Below are 27375 nucleotides of genomic sequence, written 5' to 3'. Positions count from 1 at the left end.
TTATAATTGTGTAAATAGGGAAATTCTAGAAATAAATTATTTTACACGTATTTTCCTTGTAGAACCTAAATGTCGCATGTAAAATGAATGAAATATATATAAATCAAAGATTTTACCACATGTATATGTTGCATGTTTTTAGGGCATTATTTTAAAAAGAATACCAGTTTAAGTATAAAGTTCAACAAAAATACATATGTATTTAATGAGTGAGAGAATTTGAATCTCGCAGCAATTCACGGCGTAGGATTCCATGAAACCTCAATGTGTATATATTGTTAACAGACACATGAGAGCCGTGATGGTCAAGGGATAGAACGTTCGCCTTCCAATGAGGTGAACCGGGTTCAAATTCCAACGATGGCTGGTCGATACAAATTCCCCATCCGGCTCGCTCCGATCACAGTGCTGACGTAAAATATCCTCAGTGATAGATGGATCATGGCTGACATTCCCCTTGTCGCCAGGCTTACCGTGGGAGGTTTTAGTAGTTTTTCTTTCCATGTAAAGCGAATGCCGGTTAGTTCCATCAAAAAGTTCCTAACGAAGGCAAATTTCTCTCAATACTTGGAGTTTCCTTGTCATCTGGATTGAATTCAAAATTACAAGGCTACAGAGTTGACCGTTAGTAGTCATAAGCCTGAAAAATTGAGCAGGCTGTTCAACAGTGGACATAAAATATAACAAAGTTAACAAAGGCATGAAATTTAACTAACAAATGAAATTTCCTTTTCACATTGGCAACGAAGAACTGTAAACTGAAATATCAAGCAAGTGGGCAGTCGTAAAAATGAGCACTAAATTGTAAGTATTTATGCATTTCTGAATCTTTCTCACATCGGCAACAAAAAGTTTAAACAAATTGAGAAATATGTTTGGCAGAATTGAAAGTGTAAAAGTCAAGGTTCCTTTAAAGAAACTTTTCTTTATTTTTGTTCCAAAATTGCTTATTATTTTACTTAAGTTAAACTTTTAGGTAACTGAATCGAGAAATAGTTAGAGAATGGTTGGGAATTGTTAAAAAAGTTGTGTTTTATGTCTTTATGGATATCTGAAATTTGCCCTTCCTTTGAGGTGACTTTAAACCGCCATCTTGAATTTACCTGAAGAAAGACAAAAAAAAAGGGGGGGGGTGAAACTAGACTTTACCTAATAGGCAAGTGATGTATTTTTCCTTTGTATTTTTTTCTCTAAATCGAATGAAATATAACTAAAAAAAAGTTAAAAGGACTAATATTTCAAAAGTTATTAAAGTTTTTACTAAAAATGTGTAGTTTTGTACCTATACCTATCTATATACCTCTTTAACCGTTATGGTATTTCATGTTGATTCCAATATTTTATTTCTAAGAAAATATGATGGAAATTTCTGATGGTCGAACATAAAGAAACCAACAAAACAAGTTTCTAATCTTATGTTGGACCATCAAAAAATTGTCCGAATTCCTACCTTGGGATGATGGTTACTTATGCTGGTTACTATCAAAGATTATGTTGGTCCATCAACGAAAAACCATCAAAAATTTTGACTTGGGTATACAACAGCGAAGTGTAACACCCTATGTATACTTTTACGCTTAATTGATTAGATGAATCCTAATTCAAATAGACTAATAGTTTAGAAGCTTTATGCGTAATCCAGCTTTTGAGTATAAAAAGTAAAATTATTGCATTTACATATTATTGCACCTGGCATTCCGATTTAGACAAGTGAGAGAATTATTTCTCTTATCTATTTATTATATAAAAAGTTAAATTTTTAATACTTAAAACTTAAAAAATTGATTTAGGTCTAATATATCAAACCTTTCCCCAGCATTGAGGAAGGTCAATATAGAATTTACTCAGAGGAAGGGTCAAAATACAACCCCTTTGCTATCTTGGCAAGTGATGCATTGTTTCCAGCGTACTAAGAGCACAGAGATTAGTTACTATCTTGTATAGGTTTCCATTATAATCAAATTTATTTGAATTGAGTGAATACTTATCTAAGTCGGTATATCTAATAGTTAAGAAGTTATTTAAGTTTCATATAGAAAGAGCAAATTCTGACTTACATATACCGAATATACATATTTATGCATCTGACTTTACTATCCAGGCAAGTGAGGTATGTATTTAAGTAATAGAAGACACACGTTGAACTATTGAACTGAAATGTTCTTACTAATAGAGAAAAAAAAACATTGAAATTAATATTTCACTGTCCTGGTTAACAGTGTCAGACTCATAAGCATGTGTGAGTCAGAAGCAAGAGCAATAATGAACCCTCAGTGATCAAACTACAGTCAAACCCCGCTATAGTGAACACGGTTTACAGTGAACACCCGGATATAGTGAACGAAATGTTCGGTCCCGTGGCTTGCTATACATGGATAATGTTATTTTTTGTGGATATAGTGAACCAAAAAAGTGAAGAAATTGCATATAATGAACTTTCTTCTGTCTTCAACTAATTTTTTTTGTAATAATTTTGAAATTTCTACTTAAAAAAAAATACATATACCGATTTTCAAAACCATTTATAGTGGGGAATGCTCATTTTTTCCTGTTTGCTTCTTTTAGCTCACTTTCCCATCCCTAAACAAACAAAGCAGATGTTTCCAACCCAGGTTGGATCAATATGCATTTTCTGTCAGAGGGAATGAGCAATTATTCATTATTGGTCAAAGGGTTGGACACTAATATGTGTTGATAAGGCCCTCATTTCAACTTCTTTTTGCTCTCAGTTCAGTTTAAAAAATCATGCAAACAAGTGTCTCAAATTTAACTATGGCGAACAGTAAACGTAAAGCGTTCTCCATTGATGATAAAATGGGCATAATCAGAAAAATTAAAAATGGATGCAATCAAGCTGGTATTTGCAGGGAATATAAACTATCCGAATCTGCAGTTTGTAACATATGGAAAAAATAGGCAATTAATAATTTCTGCTCATGAAAAAAAATTTAGATGGCAGAAAAAAGTTGAGAAAAGCAGATCACAAGGATGTTGAAGAAGCATTACTGAAGTAGTTCACCAATCGAAGTATCTGGACAAATGTCGATGAATTTGCGAAGTGATTTTATGAGACTACTTTTGTGTGCTCGAATGGCAGGTTTGACAGGTTTAAAAAGCGGAACGACAGAAATTCAGGAAAAATTATCTGAGAGTAGGGAATTTTTTCGATATCTGATGTTGAGGATTGCTCATCAGCTAAAGATTACTAATTTTTTTTTTTGTACGCAGGACAAAGAGTAATGAGAAATAACACATTTTTTGCTACTACATAATATTTTTCAGTCATTTAGTTAAATAATGTGTAATAAAAGGGAGTAGTTTGGGAACCATTAGTTAAATTGCCTGCGTAACGGATATAGTGAACTCCCGGTTATACTGAACAGAAATTTCGGTCCCTTGAAGGTTTACTATAGCGGGGTTTGACTGTATAACTGAAATTATCCTTTGTCTTCTTTTGATTATTTATTGTTCCTTTCAAAATTAAAAACTGTTTACTGTACACTTTCAATTGTTAAGTGTTCACTGTTAATTGTTTATTGTTCCTCCTCCCACTTTGATGTGAGGTGGACTGTCGTAATTACATGGATTAATTTCTAAATGAAACCTTATATAGCACGTATTTTTCGGTTAATTATTTTTTCTGTATTTAACTTTATCTATTTAATGAGATCAATAATAACTACTACTGAGCTGCGAGCTTATGATTACAGAAACAAAAAAAAAACATATAAGACGTAAATATACTTTACGAATAAGTTCAATAATTGGTTAATGATGACAACAGTATTTAGTGTTAATTTTTTGTTAGTAAGTGAAAAAGAGTATTAGAACTTTAAACAAAACAAATGAAAATAAAAAGAAATAAACATACATGAGAAACGTATAACTCCGCGTTTTCTTTTGAGTTTTTTTTTATTGTGACATCCTAATGCAGATTGCGTAATTGTGTTTAGAAATAACTCCGGCCGGGATAGCCAGGTCGGTAGGGGGCCCATGTCCGAGAGTTCGTGGGTTCGAACCCCGCCGGCCGACTGTTGGCCTAAATTGCATAAAAATCTAAAAAAAGTCAACTATTAATCTTTATTTAATTTGAAAGTGTATTACTTTGAGAGTCAATGTCATTTTCGTCATAGTTTCAAGCTTAAGCAATGCTTTCATCTGATAACTTCTTTTACGATGTTGATTGAAACCGTGTTACAAAATGATATTAAAGACAGAATTGATTTATTAGTAGCCTGTTTCACTGCGCAACGTAACTTAATATATTAATTTACAGATCCAATAAACTTTTATCGGAAAATAAAAAAAGAATTCGATAGTAATCAATAATAAATCCTTAGAAGATATTTTTATAACCACTTATCAGATTTTTCCTATTACAGAAAATAAATACAGATCTTTTTAGTACTAACAGGTATAAATACAAATTTTTACATCGCATACCTCCTTTTTTGGTATTAAAATAGTTCCAACTTCAAGAGCAAGTAAGTAACCAAAGGATTTAGTATTAGCTTAATTTGAAGCGATAATTTTCTAAATTTCTTACCTATTTATCATTTTTATTGAAAAATACTTAACAAAATTGTCTGTGTTTGTAAAATTATTTTTATAACAGGTTCGAGAAATATATTTATTGAAATGTACGCTATTGTTCAGTAATCCCGAGAACTTCTCCCGCATAGAAGTATAAGATAGTCTGATGCCATCGAAACATGATTTATAATGGGAGATAATTTAAGAAATCACGCGAATCTCACAATCTAATATATGAAACTATTAATTTCATACCCCTATTCAATCCCATCTTCGTAATCACAGTTACCGCCAGCACGTGATTCTGGTGTATAGAGGAGTTCTCGTGATGGTCGGACTGTAGACATTAAAGTGTAATTTGGCACATGCAACTAAGAGTAAGAGAATTAAAATGACAAATTGTAAGTGCAATGTTTTTGAGCTTGCTGAGATGATTTTTATATCAGTTAAGTAATCTAGAAAATTGCATAATAAATATATATTTCTATTTAAAAATAGCAGCCCATTAATAGGCCTCTGAATGTTGCAATCCATCTTTTTTTTTCATTTCATATATAAAGGTATAAAAGTTTCCTGATATGAAAGTTTTATGAAAAAAATGCATTGAAATTAATTTAGTTCGCAGTTTGGGAAAAATGATTGTGAATCTTAACATAAAAAATATATTGTATTAGTTTTAAAACAAAATTTTTTTATGAGAGTGATTTAATAGCATAGAAATTTGTGAAGTTTTCAAGGCTTCTGTGTTTATTTCATTTCGAGTGTCATTTTGGTATGTCCCTGTGTTTATGCCAGTTAAAAATTTCGGATTATAATCTTATTTTTATTGGCTAAACATTGAAAATGGAGAACAGAACATTATGCTATATCCTTGAATATGATATAAATTCTTTCACTTGGAACAATACCTTTCTTTTAGTGATTTTATTTAGTTCCTCTAAAAATTTAGATCTTTTTATCCATTAGATAGATCACTCCTTTAGATATTTTTGGACTCACAATTTGATACTGTTTATTTTTGACATATTAGGACTTAAATTATGTTTTAATAAAAAAATTATCTTTAATAATAAGTTGAATTTTAATTACGAAAATATAAATATTCTTTTAAACCGTACGGGCATAATAGAAAGCAACAAACAAATCTGAATGTATAATTGTATTCTTAAAAGTGAGAAAATTTATTAATATTATAGTTAAAATTACTTTCATTATAATGATTATAGCATCAAGAGCATTATAATAAAAGATATTAGTGATAAAATTATTTATAAAGAGTGTTAGCTCTAAGTATTATTAACTGTACTTAATCAGGTTAAGACAATATTAAAATATGATTTCATAACGCTTCAGAGAGAATGCTTTTGAATAAAAACCGTCCAATTGATTGTATAGCAATGAAATTTTTTTAATAATATTTTATCCTACTTTTTGCATATATGCTCTGAGTAAATATAGTAAATGATTATTAACATGAGCAGCAAGAAGTATTTTTTCAGCACAAATCATATTCATAAGTACTGTTGTAATAATATGTCTTTCAATTATGATAGCTGAACCGTGTTTGATGCTGAACTTAAGACTACCTAATATGGTGGACTCAGTGTGTGTCAGGCATTATCCGGATAGTTACACATAAATGCTACAGCAAGTATTTTTACATTCAGATATTAGCAGAAATATTGTGCAGTGTTCAAAATGAAGAAGCGAACATCACTTTTGATCTAATGATATGAAATTCACATACTTGAACTTGTTTGCACTCGTTAATTTTAGGTTAATGAGTTACAGATAGAATAAACAGAACTCTACTGTACAAACAAATCTATCCACAAAGTTAAAAAATAAACAGAGTGGAATTTTCTTTCATAAGAATATTCATCATAAAGAATATTCTTTTTTAAAATAAAATTCACCCTTATCTTAATGCTTTAATCACATGTCATTTATTTTCTCTATTCAGTGCATATTGTCATATAAATATAACTTTATTTCCGCAAAAAATTACGAATTATTTTCCAAATGCAAATATATGCCAAATAAGTATTTGAAAAATCTGTTTGCTTGTTCCTCTTTTAATAATGTATTATTTTTTTCAGAAACCAATTTTTCAAAACCTACCATGTTTAGAACATTGCTACTCTGTGTTGTTTTAGCATTGTTTGTGCTTCACACTAAAGCCGATGGAACAAAAGAGGGTAAAATATGCAATTATTTAATTAAATTAGCCTCCATATAAACTTTTTTTTGCCGATTCTTAAAACTAAGCACCTACGTGTAATCCCCTATAAATTATTCAAAGCTACTGTAAAACTCGTAATATATGATTGCCCACTTAATTATTAAATAACATCATAGTTTTTTTTAACAGAAAAATACCTGCCATCTCTAGATAAATTTATCATAGCGACATTTTGAAGTGCGATGCTAGAATGTTACATGTGTCCGGTACTTATTCGTTTCAAGGGACGGTAAAAAATTGCTCAAACTATATTTGATGCTTAGGTAATTGTTGTAATAGGTACTACTTGTATTTACGCTATAGGCACTTAATATAGGTACGTAATACAAACTCACACTTAATCAGTTTTAGGAATTAACATTTGTTTAGTTTAATTATTAACTATAATAAATGAAAAATCGTGTTTTAAAAATAGAAAGAAAACGAAAAACTTTTTTTTCTTCTTCTATTGTTTCAGTTGTTTATGAGGTTATGCCACCTCAAATTATAAATATACATGTATATGCATACTGTATTTTTTTCTTCTATGAAAAACTGCTCTTACTGCAAATTAAAATTAAAGAATATAAGTTTAATTAAAAAAATTGCTGGAAAAACACACACACACACAAAATTGGAAGACAGGACAGATGGAAAAAAGAAACGAAAAAAAAATGGCTAATATAAACAAGAAAGAGAAGAAAATAAAAAGAAATATAAAATTTAAAAAAAATACGAAAATTGAAAAAAAGAAAATTGTTACCTTTTTTAATAACAGGACTATTAGTTTTTTTAATCAGTATCCTCAAGGATGACTATTTTTATGTCAAAGAAAAGGAGTAGGTTAAACCATTTTCATCACAAATAAAAATTAAATACAGTAATGAAATCAAGGAACTTCATGTTCAATGATTTTTTATGTGTGTCGTAGTATTTGATCATGTTTCGTAATGTTTTCATTCAAGGTTCCTGCCAAACAGAGGACAGAGGTAAAGTGGAACACGGTGCAAAATACACTAATGAAAATGAGTGTCAACAATACATTTGCCACCATGGGATTCTTACCACTCGAGGGTAAGAAATAAAATCATCTCCCATTTTTTATTCTTTTTCATAAAGTTCAATCACTCAGTCAATCAAAGTAGTTTCAATTATAACACAAGATATAACTAAATGAATTGAGATTTTATTGCATTTGTCATTATTTATACGAATGCTTTGCTGTTCAGAAAGATTGATAATATTTTATTAATCCCAGTTTACATGGAAATATGGTTTATAGGGAAAAGGAAGAAGTAATGGGTAATTTTGTTTTAAATATTCGTTAGACAATAAAAAAAGGAAAATGGCAGTGAACAAGTATTTTTCAACCTCCGTTAGACCATAGGGAAAACATGAATAACCAAAATTTCTTTGAAAGATCTATCAGCTTTCAGGTGATGGGACAAAGAGATGAATAATGAAGAAAAAAAATTTCAATTCTAGTAGGGAATAAAAATAGGTAACGGAATAATCTTTCTCTTTTTTCAATAGGGGGTAAAAAAGGAAGGATTAATAAATTTTTATTTCAAGATATTTTAAACTATCAGACAAAAATACGGAGTGCTGAACAAATGAACGTTTCAAATAGCGCATACCAAAACAAAATTAATAAAGCTCTTCTAAAATTGCTTTTTTATATATTATGTGCAAATAATTTTGTAAATAAGAGTTTTAATTTAGCGTCAGATTTAGTCCAGCAGTATATGACTTCTAATAGAGTTGATAAATAAGTACTCAATGAATAAAAGTGCTTAGATCAAATAAAAGTACGATCTGTGTCCGGAAAAAAAATACAGAAGTAAATAAGCAAAATTATTCTTGTGTTATAAAGATATTAGTTGAAAACAAAATTTAAGTAGAGGGAAATTAGGATTTTGTGATTACATTTTTGGTTTAGATCCCATAAGGATATAAAGGTTTCAGAGATCTCGCTAACTGAAACGCTCAGGCTTAAACCTCGTGTGAGAGAATTTCTCTTCGAATCACAGAAGCTAGAAAATAAAGATAGTTTTAAGGTTGCAGTAAGACAAAAGCTATGCAGAAACTATCTAATATCAGAATTAGTTCCTCAATTCTCAGGTGAGCTTTGGACTTCTTACTGGTTCTAGAAAGGTTCTACTGTTTCTGGAAAGAAGTGAAAAGTTAGGTGAAAATGAAACATTGATCTCTAAACAAGTGAGGCATTGTATCTTATGTGATATTTACGCTAAATAAATTAGTTCAAAATAAAAAAAATACAGAAAAAATAATAGTTTCGCTCCTATTTCTATGTATTCCTCTACTGTTGCTATATAAAAAAGCAAGTTATTAAATCATCTATGTTGATTTACGCTAAATTTGCTGAAACTAAATCCGAGTCAATGAGACCAATAGTTTAGAAGTTATAAGGACTCTGTTTATGAAAATTATAACTTTTGACTTTTACAATTTGATACTATAACTTCGAAACTATTAGTCCCATCAACTTATTAGCTCCATTTTTTAATTCGATTTAGTGAAAAAAATTTTTTTTTAAAGAAATAATGCCTTAGTTGTCTAGATCATGATATTAGTCATGTAAAGGATATAAGTTAAAAATTGCAATTTTTCATGTATAACTCTTATAATTTTTATAATTTTTAAATCATGAATTCGTTCGACTTGATTTTAATTTGATTTGATTTAGTTTGAAAAATTGTATGGAATCTGAATCTAATTTAGCCTATACAGCAATATCTGATTTTTTCTAGAGAGAAAGGCTTGTGTGGATGAGAAATTAGAAGGAACAGTTGGAATACTTTTGCTATTTATCAGTAAAAATTTCTCTGTGAATTTCGACTTTAAGGAAAATTTTTTTCACACCTTCTTATGCAGTTGCATATGGAGCAAATTTAAAAAACATGCTTCTAAAGCTGGAAGCTTTACTCGCTACTTGAAAATGTAAAACTTTTGAACCCTTTCTAATTCCTTTCATTTCTTTTTAAAGGAGATGATTTTATGCTTTAGATAAATAAGTTATAACACGTTTTAATATTCAATTTTAATATTTATTTTTTACAGTAATAATGGAATAAATATTCAATTTTTTTATTCATCTGCACTAAGTTATAAGTTTAATAAATAAAAAAATGCTAAATTTCATCAATTCTTCAATTCAATAAATTTTTTTCAATCAATTTTTTTTAAGAAAACATGTGCATTCCTTATAAGTGCTATATTTTCTATGCATACAAACTTTTCTAGTTTTCAAACCATAAGTTCCATCAACTTTGTTTTCGTTTCATTTGATTCAGCATAAATACATAAATACATATACTGTTTTTACATAAAGCCTCCATAACTCCTCAATTACTTGTCTTATAGACTATTTGGTCCCATTCGGATTAATAATGTATTAGTCTAAATTGAAAGTTTAAGTTTCCTCCCAATTGACATCCTCCGTTTGAGAAATTATTTCAACGTTTCCTTTATAACTTTAACTAATTCGAACATAACAAATAACGCTCACATCGCGGGGAAGGAAAGAAAAGTGCTAACTTCAGATGTTCACACAGGATCTAAACCACAACTTAAATCATTTTACATCATTCCTTTATTGTTTATGTGTTGCACAACATAGAAGCTGCCTTATAAAACCTTTACAATGAAATTACACCAATATATATGTTACTGTAAATGATTGAAATTGGTGCATGTTGACTTGCACCGGGGAATGTTAATAATCATATTGTCGCTTTGGTAAATGTACGAAATATATTCTGGGTCTAGTTAAGTGTCATTGCCCGGTATGTCCTACATCAATGTTTTTTAAGGTTCAGTGCTACTGCCCAGTATGTATTTAACCGGTACTCTGAAGACTGATGTTTCTCCTAATCTATCCTCAGCAGATATTAAAATATGGAATGAATATAACAATATAAAGGAGTAAATTAATATCAAATTGGATTTAACAAGCATTTCAAAAATTCGAAGAAGCGACTGTATGATTGTTGACATTCGCCGATGAAAGTTATTTTGAAATCTATAAAATATGTAATAAGATATTTCGAATAACATGACTCTATTATTTCTTGACCAAAAAAAAAAAAAAAAAAAAAAAAAAAAAAAAAAAAAAAAAAAAANCCTTTCTCAAAAAAAAAAGAAAAAAAAAACTAATTTGACGAAATGAAAAATTGACGAAAAAAAAATTTATTTGACGAAATGAATCTCGTCTCAAACAGATCAACATATTTTATACCAATTGACCATTGTTAATAGATTTTTTGTGAATTTTTATTTAGCTGTGGAATATCACAAGCCCCAGCTGACTGTGAATTTGTTGAAGGCAAAGGAGACTTTCCCAAATGCTGCCCAAAACTTCACTGCAAAAATGGACGCAAATTTTAACGAGAGTCCTACATAGCTGTCCCACTAGATCCCTTGTATATATATTGTAAAAGAGTATGTTAATAAATATTGTTGTTGTCTAGCAGGCTCAAAATAACTTGTAACTTATTTCAAAGTTTAAAATTTTTAGCTGGATATTTGGTCGAATTTATAAATTTCTTTCTATAATTTTTGTGCAAAATTATTTCTGTTACAACATTTAGCACTCTCATCAATTTTTAATTGAATAGATATAATTTTAACCTATCTTATTCAATAGCCTTGTTTTATAAATTGTTACAAACAAAAAAGACGATAAAATATTTAAATAAAAAATCAATTTAAATTAAAATAAGTAATGTTAATTTTTTATTAAAAAATAACTAAAATTGAAATTTTTTGATTTTTTTTAAGAAATTTAAAAAGTTAAATTTAAAGAAAGACGATAACTGATATTAAAACAGTATAAGAAATAATGAAATTTCAAAAAAGGCATTAAACTTATTAGAAAATCATCTTATTGAGATATTAACAAGTGTATTAAAATATAAATGTATTAAAACTGCAAATTTATTAAAATTCAAAATAAAATTAAAATTTAAAATTTAAAAAATTTATTTATATTGACTAAAAAAATAATTCAGTTTAAAAATATAGGCAAAAGTTAAAAAAAAATAAAAACAGTTCAAAAATTAACAGTTAAAATTTAAATCGAAAAAGACTGTTTTTATCAACACCATCAAACAGTAACTGTTATTACTTCTTAACACATCTTTTTTATTGATGATGCATGCATTTAAACAGGCAATTCAAAACACTTTTGTTCGCGTGCAGGTCATTGGGCTACCGAAGCGGGGGTGCCATCCCCTCTGCAGAGGATCAAAATTGTGATGGCATGTCTTCGGATCATTCTCAGGGATGTTTCCCAGACAGTCGCCAATAGCCCATTGTGCAGCTCTAGTGCAACGTAAATGAATTACAACAACAACAACAACAAAACACTTTTGCAGGTAATTTAGAAAACACAATATTAATCCATGCAGCTACCCTTCTCTTTTAAGCCCAAAAAAACATGTGTACTGACTTAGGCTTTGTGTTCTTTAATTATCATCTTTATAATATATTTTTAGAACTCTTGCCAAAAATGCAGTAAACGAGAATCTGCATATTTGGGGAGAGAAATTAATACTTATTAGATAAAAAAAAAAACTTTTATAATTTGTGAAACTGTTTAATTTAAACCGATTTAACCGCGTTTTTAACCAAGAACAAAAATTCTAAGAGCTTAATTCAAAATACGGGGGAACAAATTTTTAGAACAATGTCGTTTTTAAAGCAGTTATCAACTCGTTTTTAAACCATCAGATTTCAGAAATGACTAGACATAATTGACTCTAAACTCCCAATGTATACCAAAAAGTCCTTTTAGAAGTAAAGGAATCGATACTGGTTCCAGACTCATTAGTCAATTGTATGATTAGTGCGCATGTCATTACCTAATTAATGTTTAAACAATTTAAAAATATTCTTCAAGCATAGATGTGATGAAGATTTTATTTCATTTTACTTTGTAATTGTCGATAAAAAGTCGACCCAATTTTGGATTTACGACTACTAATGTTCAACTCCATAGCCATGCAATTTTTTACCCAATCTGGAAAACAAGGGAATTCCTGGATCAGGTATTGGGAGAAATTTGTCTTCATGGTGGGCTTTTTGAAGGAACTAGCCAGCATTTGCGTTACATGGAGAGGAAAACCATGAAACATTTAACGGTTAGCTTGATGACAAGGGGATTCTAACCCATCATCCGTCTACCACTAAAGATAAGTTACGTTAGCACTGTGGTCGGTGCGATCAGAGGGTGGAATTCGTATCGACCAGTCACAGCAAGGATTCGATTCCCGTTTACCTCATCGGAAGGGCAACCGCTCTATCCCTTGAACCACCACGGCACTGTGACGAAGATATTTTTTAATATATCCCAGAAGCAGAAAGTGCCTAAAACTGTGACGTACGTCGCAGAACAAACGAAGTCCTGCAGAACAATTTGTATCTTCTGTAACCATTTTTATCAAGAGAGCTTCTAAAGCAAAGCGTAAAAGAATTAAATTCAGAGATTTAAAATTTCATAAAGCTTACGACTTTTTATACTTTCTATTCCCCTTTCAGAAGCAATTTGTGAATCGTGGGGAACCACGATTGACAGAATTGTTTCTAAAAGAACAAATGCTTTCGACGGAGATGAAGAAGTTGATGGAACAACAGACCAGCGAATGTCTGTGTTTGCAAATGGTGCACCATCTGAGCACTTGTCCCTTCGAAAGATTTTTAAGACATCCCTTATTTCAATGTTCGGACCTTCATATCATAGGCATATAATTAATATACATCATCATTGTCACTAACAAAATTTTTTACTTCAAAAGTGATTTATATATATATATATATATANAGATACACTATCTACCAATAAGTATTTGGGCGCCTATGCAAAGGACTGTATCTGCGGTCCTGAGATACGTCACTCCCTCCGCCGGTATATAGTGTGTAGGGAACAACATCGGCGTTAGCCCCATGCAAGATGCCTATTTCACTATTTTGGATGACAATGTGCTTCGAACGATGTGGCAGTTTTACAGGGTGGACCCCTGTTACTTCCAGGACGACAATGCCAGCTGTCATGTTGCGAGAGTCACCAAGGCTTGGTATGGTGCCAATGGTGTTAATAGAATGTACTGGCCTACTCAGAGCCTAGACCTGAACCCTATCGAGAACCTCTGGAACGACTTGGATCGCCGAATTAAGGGGTGTACAACCCGTCCAAAATCGGTGAAAGAACTTACATGTCTTCTCCAAGCCGAGCGGAAGAAAATGCCACTAGTCGTCACGCAAGGACTTGTGGAATGTATACCCTGGATGGTTCACGCTGTAATTGCCTCTCGTGGAGGCTCTACCAACTATTGATTATGAATAAAGTTTGTTTTCCTTTTCAATCACACGTGTCCAAATACTTATTGGTAGATAGTGTATATAATGTGTCACTTTAGAGAATTGATCCTTGACGGGCTTGGCTTACTCGAAATACAATGAAAAGAACAGTTTCTAACGTAAGGAAATGCGACGTTTCTAATCAGGATCGAGATATTCACACTTCGTCATTATAAGATATGTTTTTCGGTTTTCTTGTTCATTTATTCTTGTTTGCTACTACACTGAATAAACAGTTATTTAACTTTAAGATATTATTTTCTTTATTTAATGATCGTATAACTGAATTATTTCAACAGATTAAGGACTCCAGCATGCAAAACAAGGTATTAAAAGAAGTAGATTCTATTTATTTGTTATTTGGGTTTGTGTGAGTTGTAAGCTGGGATTTATATTGTTGGTTGCTATATCACTATAGCTACCAAAAATATGGGTAAAAAAGTTAATTAATTAATAAAAAGTGCTATTTTTTCCCTTTTTATAAAATGAAGCCAGAATTTTTATTTAAATTAAGTAATATAGAGAACGACAGGGTATTGCACTTTCTGGTAGAGTTTTACAACTCAAGGATCTTTTTGTGGAAAGTTAAGATAATGAAATGGTTGAGTTTGGTGGTAGTTAAGGACAGTTTCAAGGCTAACTAAGCTCATATTCCGAAATCTAGAAATTTCAATTAGTTACTATAATGAATCAATGAAAACTCCAAGTGGAAACATTAAATGGTAAAAGTGATTAGGAAATTTGGCAGTAAAGAATTCAGTTTTCTTTCAACTATCATGCGGATGTTGTTGAAGGAAAGATGCACATGATAGATTAGCTTGAGCCAACAAAACTTCTAAAACTACCGGATGATGATGATCTCAGAAATTTTAATAAGGCAAATAATTGTGGTATGATGGCGTTAACCATTTCCATGAAAAAAGATACATTGAAGAAAGATAATAAATTTTGATAGTGCACGAAAAGTTTGGCTGAGCTTAACAAAATTTTTAAAGCTCTCTCAGACTACCAGACTTAGAATAACATTTATTTTCAATTCTTTAAATTTAGTCATGATGATATGTCAGCTCATTACTCCAAACTCAAAGATTAATAGAACGATATGAATAGTGGTGAACATGGAAACAGGCTACCAAAAATGTTGTTAATTTGCCAAAATTTTAGAGACTCTTCCTCTCAACTATCATACTCCTAAATCAAGTTGGCTGCCACAGTTGTGAACAAACGAAAAAAAGATTCAAGGTTCATTATATTTTCCTTTAATTTTTTTAAATTAATTTTTTTTAACTTCATTTATTTTTAGCTATTTTTTTTTTTTTTTTTTTTTTTTTTTTTTTTTTTTTTTTTTTGCTATTAGAGAATAAACAGTTGTTTAACTTTAAGGTGTTAGTTTCAGTATTTAATGCCTGCATAAATCAGTTATTTAATTATTTCTGCAAGAATCTCTGAAGAATGAATGGAATGAGTGGCGTAAAAAGAAATGAGGAATGAGGCTCTAGGAATGAGTGGCGTATAAAGGCGGCTATTAGGAACAATTCCAAGTTTCTTCTGGCAATGAAGCAGATTTTGATTTCAACTCTCACTAGCAACAAAGAATATAGAAAGGAGGAGAAGAAGTCAAGCTCTTGGAATACGTAAGTAATACGGGGAATTACTCTGTGTGGTATGCTATACCAGAAAAACAACTTACAGGGTGAGCAACACACTAAGATTTAACAGAGCATCATGTACTAAGATCCAGCGCATGCGCATAAGAAGCAAAGTGATTGCCAGAAGGTACGACAACTGTAAGACAGTTGTTGGGTAACTCCAAATGTAAGGATGAGTAACGCTACCTCTTGCACAGCCGTTTCATTCTTTCTTTCTATGTCAAAATGTGTTAGCAGATTTAATCAACATGGATGATATAAATGTATTCTCAAAGAGATGTCTTTATCAACAGCACAGTACCGCTTGTCAATAGTGTAAGAATTTTCGGAGCAAACCAACAATTAAAAAAGGAAAGAATCGTGATTGCTTTATTACGGGTCACTGGTTACCGATTATCGATTGTTCAAATGCTTTTTTTTTCTGGTTTGACACCAAATAACCCCCCCCCCCCCAGCAATTCAAATCATGGACTGCAAAAACTGTCTCAATTGATGTTTGTCGTCTTACTGGTATACAAATCCTGGCTATATACATGTTTCAAGACGTCGCAAAATATTTTTCTTTCTTCAGTATTTATATTTATATTAAAATCACCGTCAAGACTGTTATTATAAGTTAATAATCATAAGAATATTAAAAAATTATTGTTATGTAAATGCATTAAGAATGACTGCTGGGGAAAATAAAAAGGAAAAAAAGAATTCTAAAGATTATCAAATAGCAGTGGTCGCCATAGCAACGCATGCGATGACAACGCATGCGCACTGTTTACCATTACTCTTGAACACAGTTGAAGAGTGTGATGAAGTACAAGGTGCGCACGCCATCAAATCCAAAACAACACCCATTTTGCCAATGGGTAATAAAAAGAGAAAACTTTTCTTCCTCCACCCAACCCAACTAATTGGTTTTAGAAACATTAAGAGAACTTTTGAAATATTATCTTTTCACCTCGACTCTTTCTTCTTCTACCCAAAGGAGAGGAGTTTGTTAATCACTGGTGGTTGGAAGGAGAAGAGTTAACCCGTTTCAAAAACTACTGCTGTTGTGCACCTAAATGCCTTTTTTCCCTTTATACTCAGGGCCTGCACCAAATTTTGGTGGTTTATATTATGCCTTCCATCCTATATATATTATTTGCTACGGATTCTTTAAATTTCTGTAATGTTTTCCCTCTTTTCTATTTCAAAATAAATTTACTTTCATTGCTGTGTATACTTTATTTACTTCCTTCTTCTGACAAGGATTCCATAAATATGCTTGAAGGGTGGTCATTACGAAAAACCCAGTATTCCAAAAGTTTTCTTAAATGTTTCTTATTATGAATTCCGTATTGTTTTTAAATGTGAATCAAAACTATCTAAGATTAAATTATTTAGTTTAAATCTTCCTAAGAAACATATAAAATACAATTATGTAAAAAAAACATATTTTATTTTACATAGTTATTTTATCTCAAACTATTAACAACTGAAGGAAGATTGACTTAATAGAAACTTCAAAAGAATGTTGTTGCTATGTATTGTTTCAAAATAAATTCTCCTCTTATGGCTTATGACATCTGACATTGACATTTATTTAATAGTGTTCTTCGCTACTGACTTAATTTTAGCGCAATATCCCTTCACTATTTTATTACACACATGCGTGTGATCTGGAACTTTTCAAGACAAATCTAAAATTCGAAACGCAAAGGAAAAAAGTTTTAATTTTCCTATTTTAGAAAAAAGTGTAAAGGAAAACTATTCCCATACCAGACCGACAATAGCTTTACAGTTAATTTTATGACACTATTTATCAATTTCAGGATTTGAGCAACAACTTCCTGAACGAGAAATGTTTTGTTTGTTAACACATTTCATATAAAAATGTTATAAAACCATCTTTCATTAAACAAAACAAACTCAATCAATTTTTGATTGAGAGTATAAAAATCATATTTTGAGTTCAATATCATCATTCGCCCTTTGTTTGGCGTGGAAGTAAGTACCTCTTATGCATATTTCAGGCCATTTTCTTTTTCTTTTCAAATTTCCTTTTACATATAGTTTATTTTAATAACGAGTACACATTAATAACTGCTTTAAGAGACATCTTTCTTCCCAACTGAACTCCCCAGTCGAGGAGGGAAATATATTTCTGATATTCATCCTAAATATGCTTTTCAATCGTTTTCTAACTTAATTTTAACAACTAAACTTGAGATGATTATTTACAATATATAATAATATTCTTTGAAACATATAATTTGTTGCTGATAGAAAGTTGTTTCCTCTAAAGTTATTTTTCCCTTTTTGTTGGAAACTATACATTTTTCAAATCAAATATGTTTTTCTCATTCACGTCTGGCCAGTCTTGAGAATGAGTGCCTTTATTTAGGAGAACCAGATACATGTCAACTTTTTCTACCTGTATAAAGCTAATTATGTTTTTTTGATATCAAGTATAAGCAAACTACCATAAGTTCATAACAGCTTTTAAACCATAGAACAGTGTTTAGAATATTTCATTTTTTCCTGTCTTAACTATATTATTTTACAGGGACATTTAAATTGATTTAATAAATTTTAAATTTTGATAAATCTTTCAGGGGACCTGCTTTGCAAAAGTGACCATGCTTCGCACCTCATTCCTCTGGGTCATTTTAGGCTTGGCTCTGCTTAGCACGAATGCTGATGCAAAAAAAAATCGTAAATAATACATTTTACTATTTATTCACTTTCACTTTACTATTTATTTACTATTTATTCCACTTTATTATTTATACTTTATTATTTACACTGTCATTGTGATCCAGATTAAAATTCTTCATCACAAAGAAATATATTTTTCATTTTCAATAACTTTCTTTCGTGTTTGTAGCGACGAAATCTTGAAATTAAAATTTTGACCACATCCTGGCTAAAATAACTATTAGAAAATTGTACCTGCTGACAATGCAACTTTTTAAATCGTAACCAGATTCTTTCAAACAGACAATGGTATCATCCCAGAGACCTTATTGTCAACAAAAACTCTGACTCCTCTTTTAGAAAACAATAGTAATCAAAATTATATCTTTATGTTGGACAAAAATAAAAATTCCGATCACTTTCCATAAAAATGAAGTACTAGCACTATAATTCTTATTTTTTATTTTATAACCGTCGTTGAACAACCGACCCACTTTTTTGTGTTCGCGACTACTAGTGTTCAACTCAGTAGGCTTGTAATTTTGAACCCAATCCAGCTGGTGCAGGTTCCAGAAACTGCTGGTTCAAATATTAGGGGAAATTTTCTTTCGTGGATGTAACTCGCATGTGAGTTACATGGAGAGGAAAACCTCGAAAGACTCCCATGGTTAGCCTGATGGCAAAGAGAATCTAACCCATGATCCGTTGAACGCTGAGGATATCTTACGTCAGCACTGTGGTCGGGGCAAGCAGGATGCGGAATTCGTTAACAGCCTTCGTTGGAATTCGAAACCGGTCCTCATTGAAAGGCGAACGCTCAATCCCCTGAGACATTACGGCTCTATATATTTTTCAAATTGGCAACAAAGAAATCAAAATTGAATTATTAATTGAGAGAGCAATCCTAAGCATAAATGCTGTCATGGTTGAGTACGCCGTGATTTAAATCACGGCTTACTACTATTTGAGACAAATTGTAGTACGCCATACAGTACGGAAACATGCAGTGCGCAAAAAAATAATAAAATAATAGGTCAACCCTGAATAACTTTTGACTTAATAATTGGATCTTCATGTTCTGAGACTCAATCTGAGATATTTTTCGCCATCATTGTGGTCTGTGCAAGACGGATACAGAATTCGTATCGACCAGCCATAGATGAGATTCGAACCCGGTTCACCTCATTGGAAGGCAAACGCTCTATCCCCTGATCTACCACTTCTCTCGAATTTAATGGTTAAATTTAATTCTCCATTGAATTTAACCTTGAGTTCAGTGTTGCCTGACAAGGCAAATATAAAAAACGTTTTTGTCCGAAACAAACAGAATTTTCCTCCGCTCACATTTTATCGCCATTCATCAAAATTTTTATCCGTTTTTCCGACTAGCTACAGGGATTAAATCTTAATTGGAACTATGCACTCGATGACATTACGAGTGAAAATTGTTTCTTAAATCTTACAATCGAAATTTATTTTACTTCCGATTGCCAGCTTCCTTTTGAGCACTTTTCAACATGGAACAGACGATGAAGCTTAATTTTTGAATTCATCAAGCATATTCTGAAATAATCAAGAATGATTTCTAAATTCATCATGCATATACCAAATTCGTCATGCATATTCTGAATTCATCATGCATATTCTGAATTCCTCATGCTTATTCTGAATTCATCATGCATTTTTAATTTATCGTGCATATTCTAAATTCATCATGCATATTTAATGGGGCGGAAGAGCTCCTCTTAATAATACAGAATTTTATAGTAACCTATGGCAAGAAATGTCATCTCATGTCGCTTTGGTTGCCTGCTCATTATTAACTGACTGTTCATATACATTTGAAACAGCACATTTGTTTCGTAAATAAACTTTAATTTTATGTCTTAATTTTATATTAATTACATATTTTTAGAAGTTATTAACAAAATTGTATTTAAATAGACTCAGAAAATAGCTATTTCACTTCGATTTAATGCAGAAAATCTTGTCGAGCGTTGTTTGTCAAATCTTTATATTATGAAAGAAAAAAAAATTCTGGGTCTTTTTCAGTGCAATTTTTGGCGAAAATTATCAGGAACCTTAAAATTAAAATAGTTTTAATCGACAAATTTTCTTCCTTTTTTGAGCACAAACAACCATTTCATAAAGAAAGGATAACCCAAGATGATATTACAGTTGCTAGTAAATTATTAATTTTTGTGATATGCCATATCTCCTTACAAACTATTAATGGCGAATGCACCATAACCCTAAACAAAATTAACAGACGCTAGTTTAGAAAGAAAGAAAAATAATAAAATGAATTAATATTCGAAAAACATACTTTTTTATGTGGATTAAAGAAACAAAAATAAATCTGTTTTTTGTCATGCCTATAACGGAAAACGCTATGCTCATTATCTAAATTAATAGAATTTTTTTAACACTGAAAGTTCCTTCTAGGTCAGAGATGCATACTTTTCAGAGTGTGCAGTTAAATTATGGTTTATTTTTTTTAGGTGTCTAGTTTGCCACTTGTTATGCTTGTTAGAATTTTTAAACCACTGGTTTGAGTTCAAACAGTAGAATTATTCTTCGTAACTGTATTTGCAGGTTGCTTATTTGAATCAAGATGGTTTCTTACAATCCATAAAATAGAATTCAATGATGAATACACCTACTCTATACATTGCCCGAATATACTATTATGGACATTGTTTCTATAATTTCTGATTTAGTTTTGGTTCGATCTTCACAATTCTTCATACTCACGCACTTTTCAAGAAATAGACCAATCATCTCTGCTCTATAATACGGCTCAAAATCGGACTTCTTTTGAAGGCTGCTTTTAACAATTTATAATATTTGACAGTTGCTGAACAGCAGACACAAATTTGGGTTTACGTCTATCAATGTTGTAAATTTGTACCAAGCTTGTAATTCTGAACCAAATCCAGAAGACAAGAGAACTCCTGAATCAAGTATTGGGAGAAATTTTGCCATCGTGGAGGAATTTTTGATGGAACAACCCCGCTCATGTATTACATGGAGAGGAAAACAACGAAAATCCTCCACGGTTCGGTTAGTCTGACTGCAAAGGGGATCTAACTCATGATCCGTCTTCCACTTAGGCTATTTTACGTCAGAACTGTGATCGGTGCAAGCCGAATGCGGAATTCGCATAAACCAGCCATCGCTGAGATTGAGCCACCATGGCTCGACTGCTAATATTAAATTTTTTTTTTTTTGAAATATTGTCTTCATAGAATGTTATTGAATAAGAGTAATTCTATGTGTACTTTTTACGTGCCACTAAAACGCATGTCATATATCGGCTAGTGGCACACGCGCCATGGCTTTGGCATTACTTTTAGGCCATTCCAAAAAGGGTACACCATACTGGTTTTTGTGTTAGGTGATCCAAAAAACATAATAATTAATTCTTTGTTAGTTTTTATTTTTAATTTAGTTTCAATTGTTTATTTTATTGTATTGTATTCCGATCTCTTATTCAAAAGTAAATAAAATGTTCGTTTTCTTAAAAGTGCACTGTACACATCGAATTATTCTTATGGTATTTTTAGGCTCCTGCCAAACAGAGGACAGAGGTAAAGTAGAACATGGTACAACATACACTGATGAAAATGAGTGCCAGCAATACGAATGCCTCTATGGGATTCTTACCACTCGAGGGTAAGAATTAAAATCATCTCCAATTTTTCATTCTCTTTCATTTAGTACAATCAGTCAGTCAAAAAATTTCTGTTACGACACAATGTCTAACTAAATGAGAATTTAATTCTTTAGGGGTTAAACAAGGAAGAATGAATAAATTTTTATTTCAAGATATTTTAAATTATCAGAAAAAAATACGGAGTACTAAAAAAATGAACGTTTTAAATAGCGCATACTAAAACAAAATTAATAAAACTCTTCTAAAATTGCCTTTTTATATNTACGTACTTTTACTTGTACTTCGTTACTTTTTAAATTTAGTACTTTTACTTGTACTTTCGTTACTTTTTTAGGGAAAAAGTACAAGTATTTGTAACGAAAATATCGAATGAAATCGTTACTTTTTTCTAAAACTCGATAAGCTTTCTAAAAAAAAAAANAAAAAAAAAAAAAAAAAAAAAAAAATTAAAAAAAAATGTTTATGTTCTTATAATTTATAAAATTAATGTGCAATATATAGGCATTCACAGCTAACTTCGTGCTTAAATACCTTCTGTTTCAACTTATACTGCACATTCAATTATTTTTTACTAACTCAAAGGTCACAAAGCTATCTGAAACCCCGTGTTTGCTTTGTTTATGTTTGTGCTTTTAAAACGCTCTTCTAAAGAGTAAAACAATTTTAAATCAATGGTAATTTAAATAAATAAAAATAATAAACTAAAATTAAAATCAACAGATAAAATTTCTTTTTCGTGCAAATCAGTAAAAAGTTTGATATTAAAATTATATTTGATTTTAAAATTATATTATACGATTATATTATAAAATTACATTATAATATTCTTCCGAATTTAAAAATAAATTAAATTAGTAATAAATTAAATTAAATATCCATAACTTTCAAAATTAAAAATAATTAAATAAATAACAATTTTACAAAAACATTAAAGAGCATAAGAATATTATTCAATAAATTTTTAGGTTACTTTGAATTTTCGATTTCCTAGAAATGTACTTTTAAATCGTTACTTTTTTTGTTTAGTACTTGTACTTTTTACTCATTACTTTTTAAAATAAGAACTTTTTACTTTTTACTCGTTACTTTTTTTAAAAATACCTGTACTTTTACTCGTTACTTTTTAAAAGTAACGTTGCCATATATGGTTACGACACAATGTCTAACTAAATGAGAATTTAATTCTTTAGGGGGTAAACAAGGAAGAATGAATAAATTTTTATTTCAAGATATTTTGAATTATCAGAAAAAAATACGGAGTACCTACTGAAAAAATGAACGTTTTAAATAGCGCATACTAAAGCAAAATTAATTAAACTCTTCTAAAATTGCCTTTTTATATAAATTTAATATTAATTGTCTTTTTATATATTTTAATAAAATTGTCTTTGTCTAATAAGATTTCGGGGGTAGGAATTGACTCGGAATTAACTTTTCACTCGGGGGAAGGAATTAAAAATATGATATTTTCTTATGTCTTTTGACAATTCAATTACAGACTTTTTTCTAATAAACGTGTAGCACACTATTACTAAACTGGTCTGAAACTGGTACTATTCATTAAAAAGTTTAAAAATTTAGAATATACTATTTTTAATTATATTCAAGTTTTAGTTTGTTGCATTTTCAAGTATTAAAATGATTTTCATTTCTCATTAGCACACTTGTTTTGGTTGGTAATTATTTAAATTGACTAAAACTTGACTAATTTGACTACTTATTAAGGCAAATGATTAAGCATAATTAATCTGACAGAAGAAAGGATGAAATTATCAGNTTATATTTTTTAAAAATAAACCTTGTTTTTCTTAAAAAATTTCAAAGTGTGTAACAGAATTTTAAACTAATCAATTCATTAAAAAGTATTTTGATAAACTATAACTAGCTGGATTGCTGAAAACATGAAGCTATATAAATCTATTTATTATTTATTGTTGAATCTCTATTAATTTGAGTTAATTAATCATCAAATGTGTAAACATAATTTCAAAAGAGGAAAACACTCATTTTTTTGTTACTGTTTGCTTTTATTTATATTTAAATATTTGACTTGATTAATACCAATTAATGTCATACACTAATTAACATTGTAAAAATGTGACAATAAACGTACAAACAACCATGCTCCATAGCAGAAAATAAACATAAAGAAACTGCAAAGTATTTTAAAAATCATTGTTTCAGGAACTATTTGCAAAGTTTTCAAAATATCAGATCATGTCTTCTTGTTTATTTTTACATTCTTCATTTTTAGAATAGCCAGTGATTGATATCTGTAAATTTCACCATAACCATTTATCGAAGAAAATAGTCTTTTGTAAATCAAAATATTAAATGAATCGAATATGATTATCGGAATTTTAAAATTTATACAAAGGATTTCAAAAATTATATTTTCTTTTCTTAAAAAAAATTTTTAATCCTTAAAAAAATTTCGTAAAATAATTTTTAAAAAAAAAACATTTATTTCAAACTCTTTAACAAAAAAATAGGTTTTTTCCGAATCACTCAAGAAATTTTAAAAATAGAGTTCGAATTTGCAAAACTTTAAAGATTATACTAGTCGATTTGATTGACTCATCAAATAGTTTAGTTTTAGTTGTTTTTAGATTCATGATAGTCATAAGTAGTAATTGATACAAACTATTAATCATTGATAACAATAAAATATTAAACCTTATACCAGTGCCTTATATTTTTTTAATTTTGTTTTCAGTTGTGGAATATCGCAGGCCCCAGCTGGTTGTGAGTTTAAAGAGGCCAAAGGTCCATTCCCCAAATGCTGTCCGAAACTTCACTGCAAAAACGGCTTCAAATTTCAATAAAAACATTGTTCCAAATATCACGCAATTGTAAATTTTGTAAAAAAAAAAGTATTTTTATTCAAAAAGGGTTCTGTAATAAATTTTATTTCTACATGAAGAGCTCAAAGATTGCTAGAGTTTAGCTTTTGTAATCAAATCTTTTCGTTCAAGAATTTATTCAAAGTATCAACCTATATCTTAGAAATTGTTTGTGAAGAAATTGATTTTTGAGAAATAGAAATTTGTGACTCTGATTTGCTAAATGAAAAACGTAAACAAAAATGCTAAAAGGCAAATTTTCAATAAAAAAATATCTAGTGCTTAATAATGATTGTCAATTGGTTGCTTTTAATTTAATTACTCTTTACGATGCTAATTTTTTAAGTGTTTGTAAACATAAATTCATAAGAAATAAGAACATTTACGGTAGATCAAATATCGAAATCTTAAAATCGATTTATATATGTTAATTTTGAAATTTCAATTTTCTTAAAGAAGTTACTGTTACTTTACGAAATTGCGGTTGTTGGAATTTTTGTAAGTGATATGATGGATCATGTACTACATTGCAATACAGTTTAATTTAACCTATTTGTATGTATCTGTTTCACTAAAATTATTGCTAGCAGAAATTAATTAGTATTTTTAGTCACAGAAAGCGATAAAATTGCATCCCAGTAAATGATAATACGATCATTAAATTAAAAGTTATTAAGGTTTTCTGATTTTATACAAGTAACGCTGTACAACGTTTACTTCCAGGGCACAGACATACTTTGAATTTTATAGCATCATAATATCCAACGTCCAATATATTGGGACAAAAATTGATACAATTTTATCACTCAAAAAATAATATTTGCAGAACAGTTTTTTCTGTTTGTATGCTTTTAGAAAGCGATTGTCTTGTAAAAATACAATTATATTTACTCTGATTTGTCAAAATTTTGATGATAAAGAACTGCAGTAATGTGTAAAGATATAAATGTTTGTAAACATAAATTCATAAGAAATAAGAACATTTACGGTAGATCAGATATCGAAATCTCAAAATCTATTTATATATGTTAATTTTGAAATTTCAATTTTCTTAAAGAAGTTACTGTTGCTTTACGAAATTTCGGTTGTTAGAATTTTTGATAGTGATATGATGGATCATGTACTACATTGCAATACAGTTTAATTTAACCTATTTGTATGTATCTGTTTCACTAAAATTATTGCTAGCAGAAATTAATTAGTATTTTTTGTCACAGGAGGCGATAAAATTACATCCCAGTGCACTAAAAGTTATTAAGGTTTTCTAATTTTATACAAGTAAGCTGTGCAATATTTAATTCCAGGACGCAGACATACTTCAAATTTTATTGCATCATAATATCCAATGTCCAATATATTAGGACAAAAATTGCAATTTTATCACTCAAAAAATAATATTTACTTAGCATTTTTTTTCAGTTTGTATGCTTTTAAAAAGCGATTGTCCTTGTGAAAATACAATTGTATTCACTCTCATTTGTCAAAATTTTAATGATAAAGAAATATATTAAGAATGGTAAGAAATTTGAGTCAAGTAACCTGTTATAAAAGTTCATGGCATATAAATACCTCATTATTTGAGAATAGTAGAATTTGAGAATATTATAGACGATTGTAAAATGATAATATTAAGATTATTCTACAGAATTAAAAAATGCTGAAAATTAAAATGTAGCATTTTTTTGTAATAAGTTATAAATAAAAGTAGCTAATAAATTTTTATTCATTGTAATTCGTGAAATTTTTTTTCCTATAAGCTACTTATTTTTATGTAAAAATTGCTTTTTTAGCATCATTAAGAAATAAGGTCTCTCTGGAAGATACAATATAAAAAAATAATTTCTCAGAAAAAATGGTTAAATAACAATTTATCTATTTTTTATTTTGCCGTATTCAACCGCAACACTCAAATAACCATAAACAAATAAGGTATTAAAACTATTAATTGTGCGAAAATCGTTTATTCACTTGCTTCACCGAATACGGTTAAACAATCACAGTTTTATCCCTGGAAACTATGTCCTAAGCTAATGATAAGCTAACACACGTTCTTCGAAAGATGAAGGCTAAGTCAAGTGATAAGGATTGCTAACTCAGATTTTTACATTTCGTCATCGGATGCCTAACATAGTAGGGAATGCTTATAAATAATATTATAGTAATAAGTGCGTGGTGAATATCTTACCATTTAGAAACACCTTACTATTAATTGTGTGGTGAATACCAGCCTTACTACTAGGCACATACATTAACCGAGAGGGCAAATCCGTCAATTTAATGACCGGCTGAACGAAGTCACGAATCCAAGCAGTCTCATCACAATATTCTCTTAATTCCTTTAACACTTTTGAAGTTTCTATCCTCCGGCGTGACTTAATATAAATTATAGTAATAAGTATGCGG

The 27375-nt window shown here is 30.0% G+C and overlaps 2 protein-coding genes across 2 annotated transcripts; both read left to right on the top strand.

The window, feature by feature from the left end:
* Positions 1 to 4334: 4334 nt before the first annotated feature.
* On the top strand, positions 4335 to 11243 carry LOC122270166 (U-scoloptoxin(16)-Er6a-like). Its single transcript, XM_043046535.2, has 4 exons — positions 4335 to 4484; positions 6633 to 6731; positions 7720 to 7828; positions 11056 to 11243. Exons 2-4 carry the CDS (start codon positions 6656 to 6658, stop codon positions 11159 to 11161), a joined length of 291 nt encoding a protein of 96 aa, XP_042902469.1. The 5' UTR covers positions 4335 to 4484; positions 6633 to 6655; the 3' UTR covers positions 11162 to 11243.
* Positions 11244 to 17636: 6393 nt separating this feature from the next.
* On the top strand, positions 17637 to 25261 carry LOC122270165 (U-scoloptoxin(16)-Ssd1a-like). Its single transcript, XM_043046534.2, has 4 exons — positions 17637 to 17763; positions 18372 to 18471; positions 22020 to 22128; positions 24846 to 25261. The coding sequence occupies exons 2-4, from the start codon at positions 18396 to 18398 to the stop codon at positions 24952 to 24954; spliced, it is 294 nt and encodes a 97-aa protein (XP_042902468.1). The 5' UTR covers positions 17637 to 17763; positions 18372 to 18395; the 3' UTR covers positions 24955 to 25261.
* The last annotated feature ends 2114 nt before the right edge of the window (positions 25262 to 27375 follow it).

This window comes from Parasteatoda tepidariorum, chromosome 8, assembly GCF_043381705.1.
Source record: "Parasteatoda tepidariorum isolate YZ-2023 chromosome 8, CAS_Ptep_4.0, whole genome shotgun sequence".
Lineage (NCBI taxonomy): Eukaryota > Metazoa > Arthropoda > Arachnida > Araneae > Theridiidae > Parasteatoda > Parasteatoda tepidariorum.
The sequence above is the reverse complement of the archived record's forward strand: the minus strand, read 5'-3'. Positions and strand labels throughout refer to the sequence as shown.

Coding starts and splice junctions, on each gene's coding strand:
- LOC122270166 (XM_043046535.2), top strand. CDS start 6,656: ATGTTTAGAACATTGCTACTCTGTGTTGTTTTAGCATTGTTTGTGCTT. Junction 6,732..7,719: donor AGCCGATGGAACAAAAGAGG/GTAAAATATGCA, acceptor TTTTCATTCAAG/GTTCCTGCCAAACAGAGGAC. Junction 7,829..11,055: donor GGGATTCTTACCACTCGAGG/GTAAGAAATAAA, acceptor ATTTTTATTTAG/CTGTGGAATATCACAAGCCC.
- LOC122270165 (XM_043046534.2), top strand. CDS start 18,396: ATGCTTCGCACCTCATTCCTCTGGGTCATTTTAGGCTTGGCTCTGCTT. Junction 18,472..22,019: donor TGCTGATGCAAAAAAAAATC/GTAAATAATACA, acceptor TGGTATTTTTAG/GCTCCTGCCAAACAGAGGAC. Junction 22,129..24,845: donor GGGATTCTTACCACTCGAGG/GTAAGAATTAAA, acceptor TTTTGTTTTCAG/TTGTGGAATATCGCAGGCCC.